General features: G+C 54.3%; 1 protein-coding gene across 36 annotated transcripts in view; it reads left to right on the forward strand.

The window, feature by feature from the left end:
• MAP2 (microtubule associated protein 2) overlaps positions 1-23,818 on the forward strand; it is a 346,649-nt gene that overhangs the window by 309,130 nt on the left and 13,701 nt on the right. For all 36 annotated transcript variants that reach the window (XM_064163865.1, XM_064163881.1, XM_064163872.1 and 33 more), the window contains 2 exons: positions 1,622-1,775; positions 5,899-6,242. In XM_064163865.1, coding sequence (XP_064019935.1) covers positions 1,622-1,775; positions 5,899-6,242 — 498 coding nt within the window. The remainder of the gene's footprint in view (positions 1-1,621; positions 1,776-5,898; positions 6,243-23,818) is intronic.

A 23,818-nucleotide genomic window follows, 5' to 3' on the forward strand; every position in this document is an offset into this window, starting at 1 on the left:
TTAGCACAAGATCCAAGCAGGTATTTACAATCTATGCAGCTATGGACAGCAGTAGACAAGTTAAAGGTAATGCAGAAACACAGCAGCCCCCCCAGAAACCAGAGTGCCCAGGAGGGGCTCCCAACCACCCTGCCACCTTCTCCCACCCCTCTGCCTTATCCCAGACTTTGCCTTATGTTCAAGGTGAGGTTGGAGGGTCTGCCAGGGGGGTTAGGAAGCAGAAGGATTAGTCAGGCAGCAAGTTAGGTTAGAGAGAGAAGTTCATGCAACCCCAGAGCCCAGAGAGCAAAGCTGCTGCCTATGTTTGTGTTCTTATCCATCTCAGCAAGCCTATGAGTGCATTGGTTCCTTTGCACAGCCTAGAATCTATTTCTTGTCACCAAAATATCCCAGCTAGGCTCAAACTGGCACAGGCAGGCAAAGAGAGCAGCAGACACTACAGGATGGCTAAAGCCAGGAGGCTCTCCAGAGGCAGTGTGAGTGCAGTGAGTCCTGACCCAAAGCACAGCTCTTTTGTGCTGGGGGTGGCTTGGGCAGCTGAGGAGCTGCCCCAGTTGGGCATGGGTAGGTGGCAAGGGGCAGCAGCATTGGTTTTCCTGCTGAGTTTCAGAAATGTGATGCTCAAACAGTGAATGCTCTCCAAAAACAAACCCAACCCCCAGCAAAGGCCACTGCAGTTCTCACTGCCAACACTAAGGGCAGAAACCAAACGCCCTGGGAACCAAGCCTGGCCAGTGCCTGGGACCACGCTGCAACAGCTGCAGGAGAAATGGTCAAGAGCTGTTTGGCAGTCCAGCCCAGCTGCCCCATGGTCCCATTTCACTCCTCTTTCAAATCCAGGTGGTGCTGAGGTGGTGGTTGAAGAACTGATTTCACTCTCAGTTTCCATTTCTGTGTCCATTGTCTGCCACCACTGTGCCCTTTACTGTCTGGGGCCATCATCACCTTTGTCTCTGGGGGGACTGTGTGCTAGACTGTCTGTGGCTGCCCATCCCATTCAGTTCCAAAATGGTCTACTCTATGTGTCCATTGCTCTGACCATGATAAGAAGAAGAAGGCATGGGCCTCATTTCAGCAAGTAAAAAGATGAGTATGGAAGGAAATAAGGCATCAAGGTTGAAAGTCCTGCACTCAAAAAATAAGCTGTAGGTAAAGGTTTTTAACCTGTAAAAAGCCCCTGCAGGGTTCATGCTTTAAAATGCAGCAATCACCCAGCAGCTAAAGATGCACTTGGGCCTCTTCTGGGTACCACCATGAAAGTCACTTGGGAGGTAAACTCGTGTAAGGATTTCACAGCTGAGGTCCAGAGGATTCTTTTAACTCTGACCTGCACTAAAAGCCCAACCTCATTCCTTACTAAGACCCAAATGTGGAATCCACCTGTGTTTCTATCCCAGAGCATCTCTGGCTGTCTGAAGCAGCTCAGAAAACGCCTGTTGGGTGTTTGGGTGCACTAAAGCAGCCCCAGGGAGCTAAGCAGCCCACGGGAGGTGGCTGGTTTCCTACAGGTGGTTGTGTCAGGAGTAAACAGGGCCCAGGGGATGAGCTTTTCCCCTCTGCATACAGGTTAAGAGTGAGTTTTGAGAAACTAACCCTTCCTTTTTCATTGCTCTGTTTGTAGGATGGAGTGAGCAAGAGTCCTGAGAAGCGTTCCTCTCTCCCAAGGCCTTCCTCTATCCTTCCCCCTCGGAGAGGGGTCTCAGGAGAGCGAGACAGGGAGGAGAACTCTCTGTCCCTCACAGCTTCTCTTTCCTCTTCAGTACGACGGACCACACGTAGGTGTTTTGCACAGTAAAGCCTCTCCTGCTGCTCTGGGTGACCCCCAGCCTCCACAGATTGCTCACAATGCCCTAGCATCGTGTGCACAGGCAGGGGCAGGGCTGGCAGGTGGAAATTAGAGCCCCACAGAGTGCTTGTGTTAAGGGGCTGAGTGCTGAGCAGCAAGAGCTTGAAAGCAGGGACATGCTGTGGAGCTCCTGGGGCTAGGGCTGCTGCTCAGACTCACCTCTGGGGTCAGAAAATGCCTTTGGCAGGGAGCTCACAGTGGGGTAAGGTATTTGACAGAGGCTGTTCACAGACAGCAGCAAGGCAAATGATGCAAACTTGGAGCAGGAGAATATTCCAGTGGCTCTCAGAAAAGTGAACGTAATAGTTACAGTCATTAATCTGCTGTGGCACAGTGATGATCTCCCTGCTGTGCCCTGAGCCTAGAGTGAAAACGCTGCTGAGAATGGAGATGTGAGCTACTGGAGCCGCTACACACTGGGGGAAGTCAGGATAGTAAAGCCACAAAGCTCCTTTCATCAGCACCAATGCGAGCAAATCACAGGACTGTCAGGGCTGGAAGGCATCTCAGGGACCATCCAGCTCCAGCCTCCCTGCCTACACCTCACACTGCTCAGCTTGCCCACAGCCACATCCAGCCTGGCTTTAGAAAGTTCCAGGGCTGAGGCTTCCACCACCTCCCTGGGCAGCCTGTGCCAGTGTCTCACCACCCTCATGGGGGAGAACTTCCTAACATCCAATCTGTCTCCTTTCATCTAGCTTGGATCCATTCCCTCCAGTTCTGTTCCTAGCTCATAGCCTAAAAAGTCCCTCAGCAGCTTTCTTGTAGCCCCTTCAAATCCTGGAAAGCCACAATAAGGTCTCTTTGGAGCCTTCTCCTCTCCAGACTGCACAGCCCCAACTCTCTCAGCCTGTCCCCACAGGAGAGGTGCTCCAGCCCTCTGAGCATCCCCTCTCCAGTATGTCATAGAATCACAGAATCAAGCAGGTTGGAAGAGAGCTCCAAGCTCAGCCAGCCCAGCCTAGCACCCAGCCCAGCCCTGCCCAACCAACCAGGCCATGGCACTAAGTGCCCCAGCCAGGCTTGGCTGCAACACCTCCAGGCACAGCCACTCCACGATCATGGAGCTCTTTCCTGTAGCAGGGGCTCACAAGCCTAAAGAACTTAAAGGACAAAGAATTTACCAAACACCCCAGAACCTCGAGCTAGGTTTGTATTCAGTTCAGGCCTCCAAACCTGGATGTGGCTCCCTGCTTCCCATTAGGAATTCCCCTGGTTTCTGTCTCCCTTTGGAAACCAACCTCAGCCCTTTCTAAGACAGCTTGAGAGAAATAGATGATTAAATTACACACAAAAAGGCTTTTGAAAATTCTTGGGTGATGCAGCAAGGCTAAAACAGAGACCCTCTGTGAGCAGAGTGGGCTGCAGCTGGCACAGCAGCACATTCTGCTGGCTGGGAGTGAGAGGCCATTGAGCATTTGCCATGTGGTGAAGGGCTGAGGAATGAAAAACAAATATACCAAAGCAGCAGGGAGCTGGGGAGGGGGAGAGGGGGGAGGAAATCATTCCATTTCTGTTGGGGTAATGAGAAAATGCTGGGTTAGAGTTGCCTTGGAAAGAAAGGAGCTGTTCAGGGGAACCGAGTGGAGTATGTTCAGTGCAATGTGTCATGTAGAGCAAGAAAGGTTCTCCTTGACCCCAGGGGCAGCAGTGCATTGGGTTTGGCCCACAAGATAATTACTACATAACTTCAGGTATTCATTAGTCCCACTGGATGCTCTAGAGAGGCCCTACTGGATTTAGGATTCCTGAGCATAACATCCATTCAGTGCCAGGGTGCCAAAGCTCTGGGGCTTGGGTTGGTCTTTCCCTGAGTGCTGCCAGCTGAAGCTCAGCTTCCAGCAGCATGCGGAGCTCTCCCAGCTTCTGTCTGCCTGTCAGAGTCAGCAGCAGAGCTGGCTGCAGGAAGCAAAGTGCCACACTGAATCAGAGAATAGAGAGCCAGGCAGGCTGGAAGAGAGCTCCAAGCTCAGCCAGCCCAACCTAGCACCCAGCCCTGCCCAACCAACCAGACCATGGCACTAAGTGCCCCAGCCAGGCTTGGCTGCAACACCTCCAGCCACGGCCACTCCACCACCTCCCTGGGCAGCCCATTCCAATGCCAATCACTCTCTCTGACAACAACTTCCTCCTCACAGACAGCCTAGACCTGCCCTGATTGCACAACTTGAGACTCTGTCCCCTTGTTCTGTCCCTGGGTGCTTGGCAGCAGAGCCCAACCCCACCTGGCTACAGCCTCCCTGCAGGTAATTGTAGACAGCAACGAGGTCCCCCTTGAGCCTCCTCTGCTGCAGGCTGCACACCCCCAGCTCCCTCAGCCTCTCCTCACAGGGCTCTGCTCCAGGCCCCTCCCCAGCCTTGCTGCCCTGCTCTGGACACCTTTCAGCACCTCAGCAGCTCTCTGCAATTCAGCAGCCCACAACTGGACACAGCACTCAAGGTGTGGCCTGAGCAGTGCTGAGCACAGGGGCAGAGAACCTCCCTTGTCCTGCTGCCCACACTGCTCCTCAGCCAGCCCAGGATGCCATTGGCTTTCTTGGCCACCTGGGCACTGCTGCCTCCTCTGCAGCTCCTCTCTCCCAGCACCCCCAGCTCCCTCTCTGCCTGGCTGCTCTCAACCACTCTGGCCCTAGCTTGTAGTGCTGCTTGGGGTTGTTGTGGCTGAAGAGTAGAACCCTGCACTTGGCCTTCTTCAGTCTCATCCCATTGGCCTCTGCCCACCCATCCAGCCTGGCAAGGTCCTTCTGCAGGGCTAGGAGGAGGTGCTCCTCACTTGGTGTAAGCAAACTCACTGATGCTGTACTCAATCCCCTGCTCCAGATCATCAGTAAAGATATTGAACAGCACTGTGCCCAGCACTGATCCCTGGCACAGCACCAGTGCCAGCTGCCAGCTGGTTGTGGCACCATTCACCACCACTCTCTGAGCCCAGCCCTCCAGCCAGTGCTTGACCCACATCACAGTGAATCTGTCCCAGCCAGGAGCTGCCAGCTGTGCCAGGAGCTGCTTGTGGCAGACAGTGTCAAAGGCTTTGCTGAAGTGACTCTGGTGCTCGGTGCAAAGCACCAGCAGTGCCCCAGACACACTGCAGGGGCTATGGGAAGTCTTGCAGCCTTGCTTTGTTTTGGACTTGCAGCCAGAAGTCCCTAGAATGGGGGTCCTAATCCAGGCTGCCTCCTGCTGCTGCTTTCTTTCGCTGCATTAAATGACAGCCAGCCCTTGCAGGGGAGGCACTTCTGCCCCTCCATGGGACAGAGCTGCCACTTGCCCATGAGCTCAGTGCTCACCCCAGCTTTAACTGAGTAGTGCAGGCACTGCATTACCAGCAGTGGTATGTGACCAGCCAGGAACTCACAGGATCCCAGGTTGTTAGGGGATGGAAGGAACCTCTGGAGGTCTTCCAGTCCAACCCCCTGCCAGAGCAGGAGCAACTCACAGCCCTTGGTGCCAGGATTACAGTCAGGATTTTCCCCACTCTCTGGCTGTTGTCCCAATCCACTGCGTTTCTACTGGCTAGTCAGGCTGTGGGATGAAGTCCCAAAGGTTGGATGCCAAGGCTGCTGCTCATCCCTTCCCCAAAAGAGAGCTCAGTGTGATGTTTGGAATGGGCTGCCCGGGGATGTGGTGGAGTCGCCGTCCCTGGGGCACTTCAAGGCAAGGTTGGACGTGGCACTTGGTGCCATGGTCTAGCCTTGAGCTCTGTGCTAAAGGGTTGGACTTGATGATCTGTGAGGTCTCTTCCAACCCTGATGATACTGTGATACTGTTGTGCCTTGTTTAGGAGCCTTGCAAGCAGCCCAGGTGCTGTGGGGTGCACACCTCTGCTACAGAACAGGGCTCAGTCACCATATGGGCAGTTCACCAGCTCAGCCACAGGTGACAAGATGCCTTCTGGCAGGTTCCTTAGCAGAGTAAGACACAGAGGCAGAGGTGCAGTCTGCTGCTCCAGCACCAGCAGAGCCATCTTGGAGCTGCTCACCAGGAGGAGCAGAGGGAAGCAGAGCTGCCTGTATCGCCACGGGGCTAAGTGCTGCTTTGTTTCTTGCACGCAGGATCAGAGCCAATTCGTAGCAGAGCAGGGAAGAGTGGAACTTCTACCCCCACTACTCCTGGTTCCACTGCCATCACTCCAGGGACACCACCGAGCTACGCCTCCCGTACCCCAGGCACTCCGGGGACCCCCAGCTACTCCAGAACCCCCCACACTCCTGGCACCCCAAAGTCTGCCATACTGGTACCGACGGAGAAAAAGGTCGCCATCATCCGCACTCCTCCCAAGTCCCCAGCCACGCCCAAGCAGCTGAGAGTCATCAACCAGCCTCTGCCTGACCTCAAGAATGTCAGGTCCAAGATTGGATCAACAGATAACATCAAATACCAGCCTAAAGGGGGGCAGGTAAGGAGGTCCACTCTTCTTGTCCATCCCAATGCAATTTAGCCTCCTGTGTGCACCTTCGGGTGGGTATAGGACAGGAGATGGTTTTGGTTGCTTTGCAGGTGCTACTTCTGTTGCCCAGATGCATTGGTTAAGTGATTACAGAATCACAGAATGGTTTAGGTTGGAAGGGACCTCAAGGATAGTCCAGTTCCAACCCCCCTGTGCCATAGGCAGGGACACCTCTCACTAGAACAGGTCGCTCAAGGCCTCATTCAGCCTGGTCCTGAACACCTCCAGGGAGGTTGTGGAGCACAGAAGCACCCAAGGTGATCTTTGATCACCTTGGGTGCTTCTGTGCTCCACAACCTCCCTGGGCAACCTGTGCCAGTGTCTCAACACCCTCAACCTGTGCCAGTGTCTCAGCACCCTCACTGCAAAGAGCTTCTTCCTAACAGTCGGTTTCAATCTCCCCTCTGCCACTTCAAACCCATTCCTCCTCCTCCTGCCATTCCCAGACCTTGTCAATAGTCCCTCCCCAGCCCTCCTGCAGCCCCCTTCACATCCTGCAAGGCCACTCCAAGGTCTCCTCCAAGCCTTCTCTTCTCCAAGCCTTCTCTTCTCCAGGCTGCACAGCCCCAACCCTTGTAGCCTGCCCTCAGAGCAGAGCTGCTGCAGCCCTCTCAGCATCTTGGTGGCCTCCTCTGGACTCTCTCTAACAGTTCCACATTGAATGGCAGGGACCAGGATGATCTGCAGAAGGTAGCTTTGCCACCTGAAAACTAGAAGTGCCTCACTGAGATCAGTTGAAAAGCTTGCAAGAGGAGTTTGCTCTCTCTGTCACAGCTGTCTTTCAGCTTGAGTCTCAGCAGCTGCTGCTTCCTTGGTCTCCATTGGTAGCAGCACACCAAAGAGGTTTGTTTGAATTGAAGCAAATTCCAACTGGACCTAGGGAGGTGTTAGCAGGGCTGCACAGCACCCTGGCCTTTCCCTGCCCCACTTGGTGTGACCTGTGCATTGTGCTGGCTGATGCTAATAAGGGTTGCAGCCTCTGGTCTGGTAAATCCACCCTAATTTAGAGGTGATGGGAGGGGGCAGATATGAGACTTAACTGACTCTCCTGCTGCAAGGTTTGGATAAGCAGGAATAGGGCTTAAATTAGCTAAACTGGAGCATGGGTATGGTGTAAAGGGAGGTGAATGTGTGGTGAGGCAGATCAGGATTGCCTGTTCTCACTGTCTGTAAGAACAAGAGCTCTGGGACAGGGTTGATGCAGTCACAAGCTGGACAAAGAGCTGGTTTCATACCTTGCAGAGTTATGTCAAGAGGATTGCTTTTGTCTGAAAACTGGAGTGTGTGTAGGGGAATAAGATCTCAGAATGGGTTGGAAGGGACCTGAAAGACCATCTAGTTCCAGCCTTGCCCAGCCCAGTCATGAGCACTTCCAGGGTGGGGGCATCCACAGCTTCTCTGGGGAATCTGTTCCAGTGCCTAACCACCCCCACAGTGAAGAGTTTCTTCCTTATCACCACTGTAAGTGTACCTGCTCTCAGTTGAAAGCCACCACCCCTTGTCCTATCAATCCATGCCCTTGGCAGAGCTCCTGCTCTGCCTTTTCTGCAGGCCCTCTCTGTGTGCTGGAGGGCTCCCCAGAGCCTTCTCTTCTTCAGGCTGAACAACCACAAATCCCTCAGCCTGTTTTCATTGGGAAGCTGCTCCAACCCCTGCCTACTTTCACAGCTGTCCTCTGGACGTGCTCCAACAGGTCTATGCCCTTCTTACGTTGGGGGCCTCAGAGCTCAGAACAGTAGTCTAGATGTAGTCTCACCAGAGTGGATGAGAGTGGGAGAATCCCCTCTGTTGGCTTTGGATACAGCCTAGGACACAGTGCTGCCCCATGCTGAGCTTCTGGTAGGGCAGCAGCAGACAGAACCTGAGAACCTTGAGAACCTGAGAATCAACCAGGATGTAAGAGACCTCCAGGCTCATCCAGCCCAACCTAGCACCCAGCCCTGCCCAACCAACCAGACCATGGCACTAAGTGCCCCAGCCAGGCTTGGCTGCAACACCTCCAGGGATGGTGATTCCACCATTCTCTACCAAGCCTGTGTTTGTGCCTAAGCTTGCCCTGACCCATGGCCACGGTTTGCAGTTGTCCTTGCTGGAATTCTGTTATCACAGCTTACCAAATGTTGGAAGGAAGAGTAAAAATGTAAGATTTAAGCCTAGCAGAAGCTTTTGGAGGCTGGGGAAAGACCAGCCAGGAGGTACTATACATCTTCCTGAGGCATGATGTTTATACCTTCCTCTGAAGAGTCTCTGCTTGATGCTCTAGGAAGCAGAGCTCTGGCCAGAGCTAGAACAGTCTGCTCTCATTCCTAGGCAATGCAGAAATGGTAGCACAGCTGTCACTAAAAGCCAGACTTGTGCCCAAGCAAGGCCTCCTGTCTTTTGATTTGGAAGAATCACAGAATCAGGCAGGGCTGGAAGGGAGCACAAGGAGCAGCCAGTGCCAACCCCCCTGCCATGCCCAGGGACACCCTACCCTAGAGCAGGCTGCACACAGCCTCAGCCAGCCTGGCCTCAAACACCTCCAGCCATGGGGCCTCAACCACCTCCCTGGGCAACCCATTCCAGCCTCTCACCACTCTCCTGCTCAACAACTTCCTCCTCCCCTCCAGCCTCACTCTCCCCACCTCCAGCTTTGCTCCATTCCCCCCACTCCTGACACTCCCTCACAGCCTCAAAAGTCCCTCCCCAGCTTTTTTGTAGCCCCCTTCAGATGCTGGCAGGCCACAAGAAGGTCCCCTGGGAGCCTCCTCTGCTCCAGCCTGCACAGCCCCAACTCTTTCAGTCTGTGCTCACAGCAGAGCTGCTGCAGCCTCTGAGCATCCTCCTGGCCCTGCTCTGGACACTCTCCAGCATCTCCACAGCCCTCTTGTCCAAGGGGCTCCAGAACTGGATGCAGTACTCCAGGTGGGGTCTCAGCAGAGCAGAGCAGAGGAGGAGAATCCCCTCCCTGGCCCTGCTGGCCACACTGCTGCTGCTGCAGCCCAGGCTCTGGTTGCTCTCTGGGCTGCAGGTGCACTCTGCTGGCTCCTGTGGAGCTTCTTCTCCACCAGCACCCCCAAGTCCCTCTCCTCAGGGCTGCTCTCCAGCCACTTTATAAGCTGAAAGAAATCCTACTTCGTTTGGAAACACAGAGGCCACGTGAGGAAAAAGAGCAAAGCTCAGCACCATTTCTACTACAGGTAAGGGCAGTGCAGTCTGCAGTTCGTACTGGTTCTAGGCACAGAATCTTCTCCCTGAGAAGCAAATGGCAGCTGGGCTGCATCCAAAGCAGTGTGGCCAGAGATGGAGAGACATCCTGCCCCTCTGCTCTGCTCTGGGGAGACCTCATCTGCAGTGCAGCTCTGGGGCAGTCAACACAGGAAGGACCTGGACCTAATGGAGAGGCTCCAGAGGAGGGTCACAAAAATGATCAGGGGTTGGAGCAGCTCTGCTGCAAGGATAGGCTGAGGGAGCTGGAGAGGAGACCTTTAGTCCTGACTTGCATTTTACTGTGTAATGCATCCAGCTCTGCAGCCCTCAACACAGCAAGGACGTGGACCTGATGGAGAGGCTCCAGAGGAGGGTGGCAAATATGCTCAGGAGCTTGGAGCAGCTCTGCTCTGAGGCCAGGCTGAGGGAGCTGAGGGTGTGCAGCCTGGAGAAGAGAAGGCTTCAGGGACACCTAATAGTGACCTGAAGGGGCTGCAAGAAGGCTGCAGAGAGACTGTTTGCAAAGGCCTGCAGGGACAGTTTGCAATGGCTGCAAACTGGAGCAGAGCAAATTGAGATTGGATGTGAGGAACAAGTTCCTTACAATGAAAGTGGCTGAGCACTGGAATAACAGAACTACCTGCAGGGAGGCTGTAGCCAGGTGGGGTTGAGCTCTGCTGCCAGGCAACCAGCAATAGAGCAAGGGGACAGTCTGAAGCTGTGTCAGGGCAGGTCTAGGCTGGCTGTGAGGAGGAAGTTGTTGGCAGAGAGAGTGATTGGCATTGGAATGGGCTGCCCAGGGAGGTGGTGGAGTGGCTGTGGCTGGAGGTGTTGCAGCCAAGCCTGGCTGGGGCACTTAGTGCCATGGTGTGGTTGGTTGGGCAGGGCTGGGTGCTAGGTTGGGCTGGCTGAGCTTGGAGCTCTCTTCCAGCCTGCTTGAGTCTATTCTATGATTCTCCAGTTTCTGCAGTTGAGTTTTACAGGGTCTGTGAGAGGAAGACATGAAAGCTAATTTCATTTCCTTGTGTCTGCTCACTCTTTGTCTGGTGGCTAATATTGCCTTGGCTGAAGGGAGCTGTTGTCTGGCTTCAGTGATGAGGCATGAACTACCCAGCAAGCTGTTCACGTTTTGTAACCTGCACTGCAAGTGCTGGCAGCAATGCCCACAGGGAACACAGCAAGACAAAAAGGCAGCGTGTGTCTGGGCAAGTTGGGTGCATAAACATGACATGCAAATCACTAGAGGAGTACACATATGCAGCCCAGAAGGCAGAGACACCATCCTGTTACCAGAGGCAAATCTGAACCTAGCACAAGGGCTTCTCTTAGCTTTAGAGCCACACTGAAGCTGCCAGAGGCTGAGGTGCAGCACTGGAGAAGAGAAGAGGTTTGAATGCTAATAAACCAAGAAATGCAGTGCTTTGCATTGCATCAGAAGCACAGCACACAGCAGGCTGATGTCCCTTCAGCCATGGGGACAAACAAGCAAATCACTCCACATGAAGGGAGGCTGTAGCCAGGTGGGGTTGGGCTCTGCTGCCAGGCAGCCAGCAAGAGAAGAAGGGGACAGAGTCTGAAGCTGTGCCAGGGCAGGTCTGGGCTGGCTGTGAGGAGGAAGTTGTTGTCAGAGAGAGTGATTGGCACTGGAATGGGCTGCCCAGGGAGGTGGTGGAGTGGCTGTGGCTGGAGGTGTTGCAGCCAAGCCTGGCTGGGGCACTTAGTGCCATGGTGTGGTTGGTTGGGCAGGGCTGGGTGCTAGGTCGGGCTGGCTGAGCTTGGAGCTCTCTTCCAACCTGCCTGATTCTGTGATTCTATGAAAGAAAAACCCAGATCCAAGGAGCCTGCTTCTAGGGGCAGAAGCCAGCTGGCTTTGTTCTGCATGAAGCTGGTGCCAGGACATGGCTTGAGAGATGCTCCTTGGTATTCTGCAGTCTGGAGACATGGCTTCTCTGCTGGCTGCTGCTGCCAGGGGTGGTTGTCTGCTTTGCCCTTCAGAGGGTGGTGAAATAGATCATGCCTGGCACAGCTGACAGGCGACTTGCTCACAGATGTCTGCTGGGCTGCAGATGGATTTCCGCAGCTGTGGAGGGGAGGCTCTGCCTCCACAAGCAGCCCTTCTGCCTCTGCCTTCTCAGACAGCCTGAGGGGAGCATGGGGCAACTGGGAGAAGAGGGTGGAAATCTGTCTCAGATGCCAAGACTGTGCTTTTGTTTTCTGTTTGGGTTTGTTTTCTGCTTGAAACTCTCTCTATGGACGTGGTCTGTACAGTCACTGCATCTCTGCATTACTGCCCAGACAGAGCATTTGTAGAGCATCCCAGGCCAGCAGCAAGGAGAAACCCAACCCAGATTTCTTCTGGCTTAAGTTGTATACCTAAAGTCTCAGCCATGGGCAAGAACTTACAGAACCACAGAATCATAGAGTGCTCTGGGTTGGAAGGGACCTCCAAAGCTCATCCAGCCCAAGCCTCTCTGCACTCAGCAGGGACATCCTCAGCTGGATCAGGTTGGCCAGAGCCCTGTCCAGTTTCACCTGGAATACCTCCAGGAATGGGGTCACAACCACCTCCCTGGGCAACCTGTTGCAGTGTTCCAGCAGCCTCATGGTAAAAACTTCAGCAGACATGAGTCAGTGTAGCTTGAGTGAAAAATCAGGTAGACATGCTAGGAGACCTGCATGGCTGAGCAAGGAGCTCCTGATGGAAATCTCAGGGATGGAAGAAACTAAGAATTTATGGAGGAAGGGGTTTGTCACTTGGGAGAACTATAGAGAATCACAGAATCAGCCAGGCTGTGAATCAGACTGTAGGCACATGCCAAGGCACAGGTTGAGATGAAGCTAGCCAGGGAAGTCTGGGGTTGGAGTGGCTGGAGAGCAGCCAACCAGAAAGGGATCTGGGGGTGCTGATTGATACCTGCCTGAACATGAGCCAGCAGTGTGCCCAGGTGGCCAAGAGAGCCAGTGGCATCCTGGCCTGCATCAGGAATGGTGTGGTCAGCAGGAGCAGGGAGGTCATTCTGCCCCTGTACTCTGCACTGGTTAGACCACACCTTGAGTGCTGTGTTCAGTTCTGGGCCCCCCAGTTTAGGAGGGACATTGAGATGCTTGAGCGTGTCCAGAGAAGGGCGACGAGGCTGGGGAGAGGCCTTGAGCACAGCCCTACGAGGAGAGGCTGAGGGAGCTGGGATTGGTTAGCCTGGAGAAGAGGAGGCTCAGGGGAGACCTTATTGCTGTCTGCAACTACCTGAGGGGAGGTTGTGGCCAGGAGGAGGTTGCTCTCTTCTCTCAGGTGGCCAGCACCAGAACGAGAGGACACAGCCTCAGGCTGTGCCAGGGGAGATTTAGGCTGGAGGTGAGGAGAAAGTTCTTCCCTGAGAGAGTCATTGGACACTGGAATGGGCTGCCCGGGGAGGTGGTGGAGTCGCCGTCCCTGGAGCTGTTCAAGGCAGGACTGGACGTGGCACTTGGTGCCATGGTCTGGCCTTGAGCTCTGTGGTAAAGGGTTGGACTTGATGATCTGTGAGGTCTCTTCCAACCTTGGTGATGCTGTGGTACTGTGATACTGTGATACTGTGATACTGGGTGCATTCCTGTGTGGGCTCCCCTGGGTGATGCTGCTTTTGGCGGGGGGGATGGGCTGGGTGATCTCTGGAGGTCCCTTCAAGCCTCTGATGTTCTGTGGTTGTGTGATTCTGTCTATCTGGAGCTGACATCGAGACTCTGTGAAGTGCTCAGTATCTTCTCACGAGCTGCAGTGGCACATTAGGCAAATAGTTCCAACTTTTAGCTGGCTGTGGATAGAGGAGCCAAACCCCAGCTGGGACGTGCCACATGTTGTTCATCTCTTGACACTAGCAAGGAGAGGAGCTGCATTTTATCTTACAGCAGGGTGACATTGCCAGGGCACAACTTCCTGTGAGAGTCTGAGTCATCCCAGCAGCAAGTGAGGCAGAGGAGGCACATGCAGCTGAGCCCTAATTAGCTCAAATCTTGGCCATAAAATGGAGAAGGTTATTCTGTTGGGGCAAAATGTCCAGGCAGTGCCTAGTCTGGATCAGAGCTGTGTTCTGTCTTGCACAGAAAGGTGAGGAAAGGGTGAATTGATAAATGGGAGGGAATAAGATTCAAACCTTCGTTCTTACCAGAGAAAGTCTGGATTTGAGCAAGGAGGAGCTGCTGAGGGGCAGCCCTGGAGAGGTTTGGGAAAGGCAGCTTGCATGGATAGACCAGCAGAAGTTACAGAGGTTCTTCTCATTCCAACAGAACCACCTAAATTCCCTTAGGACAGTGGGGTAAGGGAAGGCCAGGCACAGTGATTCAAACCTCCCTGTGCCTGAAGGCAAGGAAAGCAGTGTGCAGCCTGCAGTCCTTGGTGCTCTGCATTGGCTGTCTGAAGCTGACAGTGCACTTTCAATGACTTAGCACTCCTGCCTCTGCAGTCATAAAGTCATAGAATCAAGCAGGTTGGAAGAGAGCTCCAAGCTCAGCCAGCCCAACCTAGCACCCAGCCCTGCCCAACCAACCACACCATGGCACTAAGTGCCCCAGCCAGGCTTGGCTGCAACACCTCCAGCCACGGCCACTCCACCACCTCCCTGGGCAGCCCATTCCAATGCCAATCACTCTCTCTGACAACAACTTCCTCCTCACATCCAGCCTAGACCTGCCCTGGCACAGCTTCAGACTCTGTCCCCTTCTTCTGGCCCTGGCTGCCTGGCAGCAGAGCCCAACCCCACCTGGCTACAGCCTCCCTGCAGGCAGCTGCAGACAGCAGTGAGCTCTGCCCTCAGCCTCCTCTGCTGCAGGCTGCACACCCCCAGCTCCCTCAGCCTCTCCTCACAGGGCTGTGCTCCAGGCCCCTCCCCAGCCTTGCTGCCCTTCTCTCAACACCTTCCAGCACCTCAACAGCTCTGTGCAATTCAGGAGCCCACAACTGGACACAGCACTCCAGGGGTGGCCTGAGCAGTGCTGAGCACAGGGGCACAAGAACCTCCCTTGTCCTGCTGCCCACACTGCTCCTCAGCCAGCCCAGGATGCCATTGGCTCTGCTGCCCACCTGGGCACTGCTGCCTCCTCTGCAGCTCCTCTCTCCCAGAACCGCAGCTCCCTCTCTGCCTGCCTGCTCTCAGCCACTCTGGCCCCAGCCTGCAGCACTGCTTGGGGTTGTTGTCTGGTCAAACATCAAACTCTAGTTTGGCAAGATCTTCTTGTTTGGGGTTATTTTTGTTCAAGGGACCAGACGAATTCATTTAGCTCCTAGGACCTTTATTTGAGATGTATGAGGAGTCTCCTTCAGCTTCTTTCAGCACTCCTGACCAGCTCCTCAGCTGCAGAGGATCCATCAGCCATGGATCCTGCACTTCTTTGAGCTGCAGTTAATTCAGCTGTCATCTCCTGACTGCCAACTCCTTGGCAGAGGAAGCAGTCATTTCACTTGGTGTTTCCCAGCACGACTAAACAAAACCTCTCAGTGTTTGCCTGTGTGCCTGTGTGGTGGGGGCATGCCCAGTTCAGCCTGGCCACCTGAGTGAGCAGATGAAGGCAGTGCTCTGCAGATAGGGAGGAAGAGGCTGATCAGTCAGCCATCCCTGTCCTGTGCACGCATCAAAGACATGCCTGACTGCAAGACACTCTCTCTCTGAGCCTTCCCATTCGAAGCCCCTCTTCCCAGTTGTTTGCAGTTGTCACAGTGTCACTCTTCAGGCTGAAATGTTCCATGGTTTGCCTGCTTCTGGGTGCCCAGCAATGATCCCAGCTTGTTTGCTCTTTCCTCACAGCAAGTCAAAGCACTTGGCACTGCCTCTTGATTCTAGTTGGGTTTTATCCTTGACCTTGCTCTGCAAGCCAGATTCTTGTCTCACTCAATCCCTATGATAACCAAGAGGCCAAACACTGAAATCTCAGAATCACAGAAGTGTCAGGGTTGGAAGGTACCACAAGGATCATCCAGTTCCAAGCCCCCTGCCATGGGCAGGGACACCTCACACTGGATCATCTTGCCCAGAGCCACATCCAGCCTGGCTTTAGAAACTTGCAGGAATGGAGCTTCCACCACCTCCCTGGGCAGCCTGTGCCAGTGTCTCACCACCCTCATGAGGAAGAACTTCTAAATATCCAATCCAAATCTCCCCTCCTCTAGCTTGGATCCATTCCCCCTGTTCTATCACCTGGCACCCAAACAAGTCCCTCCCCAGCTTTCTTGTAGCCCCCTTCAGGCACTGGAAGGCCACAAGAAGGTCTTCTCAGAGCTTTCTCCTCTCCAGACTGATCAGCCCCAACTCTCTCAGCCTGTCCCCATAGCAGAGCAGCTCCAGCCCTCTGTGCATCCTCGTGGCCCTGCTCTGGACACCTTCCAGCACCTCCAGACCTTTCCTGTCCCAGGGGCTCCAGAACTGGACACAGTGCTCTGGGTGTGGTCTCAGCAGAGCAGAGCAGAGGGGCAGAATCCCCTCCCTCACCCTGCTGCCCACACTGCTCTGGATGCAGCCCAGGCTCTGGTTGCCTAGTTCCTGGGATGTAGCTCTGTCAGATGTCTGTGATGCTCTGGTAAGCAAGAGGAACCTACCCTTCTTGATGAGCCTTTGCCAATATCACAGCCCTGCAGCATGTTCCAATGGCAAGTGGAGCCAAGCTGGAGTATTTTTAAGTGCTTTAGGCAGAGTGTTTGTGGCAGAGCTTCTTAGAGGCCATAATTGCATGGCAGGGAGAAGAGAAATCATTCATTTCTTGGAAAACAACTGCAGAGCCTGCAATTCCATCAGCATCAGCAGAGGTGTTTTGTTTGAGTGGCTTTGTCTGGGTGCGTACCGGCGCAGTGCAGCGCAGGGACAAAAGCATTTGTGGATCTTCCACCCAAACGCTGGGGTCTGGAGCCCCTCCCTCTGCTGAACTGAATGACTCCAGGCAGCAATGGGACAGAACTCTCATAAGGAGCTTTCAGTCCTATGTGCTGCCTTTGGCACTGGGGCACAACCGACCTGAATTGTCTCTTGGACTTCCTTGCCTGCCACAGGTGCCTGCACCCCTTGAGCCCAGCAGTGCAGAGCCTGCTCGGGGCCCCAGGACTGGACGTGGTTGTACTTAGAGGCTTTGACATCCAATTTCCCTCTCTGTGAACAGGCTTGGGTAGGCATCTGTCTAACTGGACAGGTGTTGCTGGCCTGTGTCTTCTCCTCATGTCAGCCAACAGCAGTGAAAAACACTCCCTCTGGTCAAGTGTGGATGTTGCCTCTGGACCACAGCCCCTTCCTGCCCAGATTGTCACTACATGGTCAGGACACTCTCCCCTTGGTCAAGTGTGGATGTTGCCTCTGGACCACAGCCCCTTCCTGCCCAGATTGTCACTACATGGTCAGGACACTCTCCCCTTGGTCAAGTGTGGATGTTGCCTCTGGACCACAGCCCCTTCCTGCCCAGATTGTCACTACATGGTCAGGACACTCTCCCCTTGGTCAAGTGTGGATGTTGCCTCTGGACCACAGCCCCTTCCTGCCCAGATTGTCACTACATGGTCAGGACACTCTCCCCTTGGTCAAGTGTGGATGTTGCCTCTGGACCACAGCCCCTTCCTGCCCAGATTGTCACTACATGGTCAGGACACTCTCCCCTTGGTCAAGTGTGGATGTTGCCTATGGACCACAGCCCCTTCCTGCCCAGATTGCCACTATATGGTCAGGACACTCTCCCCTTGGTCAAGTGTGGATGTTGCCTATGGACCACAGCCCCTTCCTGCCCAGATTGCCACTATATGGTCAGGACACTCTCCCCTTGGTCAAGTGTGGATGTTGCCTATGGACCACAGCCCCTTCCTGCCCAGATTGTCACTATATGGTCAGGACACTCTCCCCTTGGTCAAGTGTGGATGTTGCCTATGGAACACAGCCCCTTCCTGCCCAGATTGCCACTATATGGTCAGGACACTCTCCCCTTTGTCAAGTGTGGATGTTGCCTCTGGACCACAGCCCCTTCCTGCCCAGATTGCCACTATATGGTCAGGACACTCTCCCCTTGGTCAAGTGTGGATGTTGCCTATGGAACACAGCCCCTTCCTGCCCAGATTGTCACTACATGGTCAGGACACTCTCCCCTTGGTCAAGTGTGGATGTTGCCTATGGAACACAGCCCCTTCCTGCCCAGATTGTCACTACATGGTCAGGACACTCTCCCCTTGGTCAAGTGTGGATGTTGCCTATGGACCACAGCCCCTTCCTGCCCAGATTGCCACTATATGGTCAGGACACAATGTGGGAAGGGAGCTGGCTTGCCCTGTTTGAATGCAGATCAATATGTGACTCATCTCACTGAAAAAATAATGCCTTCAGCACTTAGTTTGCTGCCAGGCTGCCCATAAATGCTCTGCATCCCCCAGTGTTTGAGAGACAGCGTTCAGATAGATACTGCCATGTCTGAGTCATGCTGAGGACAACCTGCAAGCAGCATGAGTCAGTGAGGCTGCACTGTGTGCACACTGGCACATGGTCTGCTCAGGGCTTCCATTCTGGACCATTGCTGGGGAGTCACCTGAGGACAGAGTTGGGGGAAGGTCTGTCAGAGCATCAGGGCTCCAGACAGCAGCCAGCTTTGCCTTGGGCAGTGTGGTTTTGTGGCACAAACACAGCATTGTCTGCAAGGCTGAATATTTCACTTTGACTTAATTTTACATGGATTTGACAAATACTTGGGAACCTCAGCCTGGTCCTGATGGAAATCCTGATTTCTGGGCCCTGTCCAACATCAGGTCAGAAGAGAATGGGATGAGATTTAACAAGGCCAAGTGCAAGCTTTTACTCTTCAGCCACAACAACCCCAAGCAGCACTACAGGCTGGGGCCAGAGTGGTTGAAAGCAGCCAGGCAGAGAGGGAGCTGGGGGTGCTGGGAGAGAGGAGCTGAAGCTGAGGCAGCAGTGCCCAGGTGGGCAGCAGAGCCAATGGCATCCTGGGCTGGCTGAGGAGCAGTGTGGGCAGCAGGACAAGGGAGGTTCTTGTGCCCCTGTGCTCAGCACTGCTCAGGCCACCCCTGGAGTGCTGTGTCCAGTTGTGGGCTCCTGAATTGCAGAGAGCTGTTGAGGTGCTGGAAGGTGTTGAGAGAAGGGCAGCAAGGCTGGGGAGGGGCCTGGAGCAGAGCCCTGTGAGGAGAGGCTGAGGGAGCTGGGGGTGTGCAGCCTGCAGCAGAGGAGGCTCAAGGGGGACCTCGTTGCTGTCTACAATTACCTGCAGGGAGGCTGTAGCCAGGTGGGGTTGGGCTCTGCTGCCAGGCAGCCAGGGCCAGAAGAAGGGGACAGAGTCTGAAGCTGTGCCAGGGCAGGTCTAGGCTGGCTGTTAGGAGGAAGTTGTTGTCAGAGAGAGTGGTTGGCATTGGAATGGGCTGCCCAGGGAGGTGGTGGAGTGGCTGTGGCTGGAGGTGTTGCAGCCAATCCTGGCTGGGGCACTTAGTGCCATGGTCTGGTTGGTTGGGCAGGGCTGGGTGCTAGGTTGGGCTGGCTGAGCTTGGAGCTCTCTTCCAACCTGCCTGATTCTATGATTCCAATTCATTTCAGAGTGTCAGGGCAGGGCAGGTTGATGAGGGCCTCCATCAGGACACTCTTGTTGGGCTGTTCAGCGCGTGGGGACGTTTCAAAAGCAGTTGTGTTTATGCCCCAGACTGAAACGTTCCCTGTCTGAATGAGAGCATGAGCAGGTTTAGAGCTTTCCTTCCACGTGCAGCACCACTGAAGTGCAGATGTCTGTACATCACCACCACACCTCCACACCCACATGAGATGTACATACACGCTCAGGAGCACCGAGACCTTCCTGGTGAGTCACAGGCTTCATGCTGTCTCCAGCACAGGCAGATGCATCATCTTAACTCCTCTCATCAAGTGCTATCATAAAACATTACCATTTTCTTGTCCCCTTAGGAGGCAGTTCCAGAGCCTCCCTGCTCTGATAGTTACAAATGTCCCTGTAGATTCCAGCTGCAGATAATTCCCAGGCAGCTTGGCTGTGAACAAAGGAAGCAGAGTTTCTTTTTAGCCTCAGTAGTTCCTGTCATGCTCTGGTACTCTGTCTTGTGCTTAGTTTGATTTCTCAGAGTTTACAAAGCTCCTGCAGGCAGGCTGGCTGGCACCCTCAGCCCTCCTCAGCTCACTTGTCACTTACTGGCCACTTTCAGGCAGTGTCAGTGAGGGAGCAGTGGTTGGAAGCCACTGGTCCCCTGGCTACAAAGCAGAGACTCAGCGTGACACTGACACTGGGGTACAGGCAGTGATACCTCAGCCCTTCTCTGCTCTCAGAGAAGACTACCAGCTGGCCAGATGTGTATTGGCTTCTCTTCACCCACTCTAGTAGGCCAGGGGCTAAGTCTGGGTGTTGCTTGCAGGAAGGGATAGAGTCATAGAAGCGCAGAATGGTTTAGGTTGGAAGGGACCTCAAGGATCAGCCACTTCCAACCCTCCTATGCCATAGGCAGGGACACCTCCCACGAGAACAGGTAGCTCAAGGCCTCATCCAACCTGGTCTTGAACACCTCCAGGGAGGTTGTGGAGCACAGAAGCACCCAATGTGATCAAAGATCACATTGGGTGCTTCTGTGCTCCACAACCTCCCTGGGCAACCTGTGCCAGTGTCTCACCACCCTCACTGCCAGTACCAGTCTCCTAACAGCCAGTTCCAGTCTCCCCTCTGCCAGTTCAGACCCATTCCTCCTCCTCCTGACATTCCCAGACCTTGTCAATAGTCCCTCCCCAGCCCTCCTGGAGCCCCTTCAGATCCTGCAAGGCCACTCCAAGGTCTCCTCCAAGCCTTCTCCTCTCCAGGCTGCACAGCCCCAACTCTCTCAGCCTGGCCTCAGAGCAGAGCTGCTGCAGCCCTCTCAGCATCTTGGTAGCCTCCTCTGCACTGGCTCCAACACTTCCATGTCCTGCTTGTGCTGGGGGCTCCAGAACTGCACCCAGGACTGCAGGTGGGGTGTGAGGAGAGCAGAGCCAAGGGGCACAATCCCCTCCCTTGCCCTGTGCCCACACTGCTCTTGCTGCAGCCCAGCACAGGGTTGTGTCTGGGCTGCACTCACCCTGCAGGCTCCTGTGGAGCTTTGCATCAGCCCAGACCCCCAGGGCCTGTTCCTCAGGGCTGCTCTCAGCCATTCCCTACCCAGCCTGGAGCTGTGCTTGGGACTGCACCCACCCAGGTGCAGGACCTTACACTTGGCCTTGTTGAATGCCATGAAGTTGGCCTGGGCACAGCTCTGCAGCCTATCCAGGTCCCTCTGGATGGATCCCTGCCCTCCAGCAAGTCGACTGTGCCACACAGGACTTGCTGAGGACTGTAGGATGGAGGAATTACCTAGATTAAAGCCTTCATCCCTGGGAAACAAGGCCCCTTATTCTGTGGAACACTTATTTATAGAGGGCAGTTGTCAGTTTGAGAGGTGCAGAGATACATTCCAAGAAAGAGAGAAACAGATCATCAGGGAAAACCTGGATCAGTGCAGACCTTCCCTGTGCCAGATGACAGCAAAGCCTGAGGGAAGAACTGAGGCCACTGGCATCCAGGTTGAGCTCCAGCATGGCACCAGCTAGGGGAGTGCTGTGTCCAGTTCTGGGCTCCCTGCTCAAGGAGGACATGGAACTGCTTCAGAGGATACACAGAAGGACTGTGAAGGTGGTGAGGGGACTAGAAAGTGACTAGAAAGTCTCTCTGAAGAAAAGCTGGGGGAATTAGAGCTTTTTAGCCAGAAGAAGAGAAGCCTGAGGGGTGAACTTCTCAATGCTTATAAATACATTGAAGGTGGGTGTCAGGAGCATGGGGCCAGGCTTCTTGCAGTGGTGCCCAGTGACAGCACATGAGGTAGCAGGCACAAACTTCAGCGTGGGAAGGTCCATCTAAACATGAGGAGGAGCTTCCTTGCTTTGAGGATGGTGTAGCACTGAAGCAGGCTGCCCAGAGGAGTGCTGGAGTCTGGACTCATTCAAAACCAGCCTGGATGCCATCCTGTGCACCCCGCTCTAGGTGAGCCTGCAGGGGGGTGGGACTAGATCATAGAATCATACAATCAACCAGGTTGGGAGAGACCTCCAAGATCATCGAGTCCAACCTATCACCCAGCCCTATCCAATCAACTAGACCATGGCACTGAGTGCCTCATCCAGTCTCCTCTTGAAGACCCCCAGGGACGGTGCCTCCACCACCTCCCTGGGCAGCCCATTCCAATGCCAATCACTCTCTCTGTGAAGAACTTCTTCCTAACATCCAGCCTAGACCTGCCCTGGCACAACTTGAGACTGTGTCCCCTTGTTCTATTGCTGCTTGCCTGGGAGAAGAGGCCACCCCCCACCTGGCTACAATGTCCCTTCAGGTAGTTGTAGACAGTAATAAGATCACCCCTGAGCCTCCTCTTCTCCAGGCTAAACAGGCCCAGCTCCCTCAACCTCTCCTCATAGGATTTGTGTTCCAGGCCCCTCACCAGCTTCGTTGCCCTTCTCTGGACATGTTCCAGCACCTCAACATCTTTCTTGAATTGAGGGGCCCAGAACTGGAGGTCCCTTCCAACCCAACCCCTGGCATTCTGTGATGCTATGACCAGCACAACACATCCACATCACTCAGCTAACTTAAGCCCTGGGCACTGGACATAAGTGGTACATAGACCTCCTGCTGACCCCTCCACACAGGGTCACATTTCACCCAGGGAGACACAGAGGATAATTGGAGTGATTGGTCCTTCAGCTGTCTGCTAGCCAGGTCCATGGGCCATGACTCTCACGAACTGTCAGACTTCTGAGTGCAAATCCACCTTTAGGCACTGGATCAAAGGCACCCTCTCAACTTTTCACCGTGCCCTTGCTCCATTTTAAGCACTGAGCTCTTGTCATGACTGCTGAGTCAGCACTTTCGGAGCAGATGCAGCCCTGTGGCCGTTGCTGAGAGGTGCTGCTGATGCACTGCCGGGAGAGCTGTGCTTAGGCAGAGCTGTGCTCAGGCAGAGCCAGGCAGAGCCACACTGTGTCTGGCCTGGAGCTCCCTGGGACCCAGCCGTGGCTGCACGTCTGATGTGTGGCTCTGTAAGCAATGTGACACTTGTCCTGTAGAGTACTGGGGGATGCTACTGGGGAGCAAACACTGTCCTGGGAGAAAGCACAAGCACAGGCACTTCATGGAATCACAGAATGATCTGGGCTGGAAAGGACCTCCAAAGCTCATCCAGTCCAGCCCCCTCTGCACTCAGCAGGAACAGCCTCAGCTAGAGCAGGTTGCTCACAGCCCTGTCCAGCCTCATCTTCAGTATCTCCAGGGATGGGGCCACAACCACCTCCCTGGGCAACCTGTTGCAGTGCTCTACCACCCTCCTGCTGCAGAACTTGTTCCTCACATCCAAGCTCCATCTGCTCCAGTTTGCAGCCATTGCCCTTGTCCTGTCCCTGCAGGCCTTTGCAAACAGTCTCTCTGCAGCCTTCTTGCAGCCCCTTCAGGCACTGGCAGGTTGCTGTTAGGTCTCCCTGGAGCCTTCTCTTCTCCAGGCTGCACACCCCCAGCTCCCTCGTAGCAGAGCTGCTCCAAGTTAATCATTTTGCTTTCATGTTTCAGTGTACTTTGGTTTACTTGGACAGATTTAGCAGATAGGGGGGAGAAAGAAATCAGTTTTCTTCCTGAAGATGTCCTTCTGAAGGTGACCTACCAGTTGTGGGGTTTTCTGGTGCCCTCACCACCCTCACTGCTGATCTTGCCCTCAGCACAGATCTTCACCAGATAAAGTGACAGAACACTTAACATCTCAGTGGTTTGACTGGTGGAGTGGTTGTGTGTAAGGAGGGCTCACAAAGCAGCTTGCTGTGAAGAGACTTTTCATGGCACCTCCAAAGTTTGACTCTCTGAAAATGTATTCTTGGGATTTCCTGGGTGCAAGTCAAGGCTGCAGTCCAGGAGCCCCAGGATTGGACTTGTTATCTGAACATGGCACTATCACCACTGTAGGAGCCAAGAGCTGCTGAATCTGGTTCCCTGCAAGGGGGCAAATAGTCTTTTCCTGGCTGGGAGAAGTCAGAGCTGGAGGCAGTGACTTGGCTCAGGTGCATCAGGGAGCCTGGAGCAGTATGGAAACATGAAGCCAGGAAAGCAGAAATTACACAGGGTTCTTTTTGCTCCTGCTGACCACTTCAGCAGGTTTGCAGCTGCTTTGTGGTCCTGTCGCCATCTCTGGTGGTGTTCAAGAACAGCCTGGCTGGGGCACTGAGTGCCATGGTCTGGTTGCTTGGCCAGGGCTGGGTGCTAGGTTGGACTGTATGAGCTTGGAGCTCTCTTCCAGCCTGCTTGATTCTATGACTCTCTGAAGCTGCATTAAGGCACCTCAGTGTATCTTT

The sequence above is a fragment of the Pogoniulus pusillus genome, chromosome 24 (assembly GCF_015220805.1).
Source record: "Pogoniulus pusillus isolate bPogPus1 chromosome 24, bPogPus1.pri, whole genome shotgun sequence".
Classification (NCBI taxonomy): domain Eukaryota; kingdom Metazoa; phylum Chordata; class Aves; order Piciformes; family Lybiidae; genus Pogoniulus; species Pogoniulus pusillus.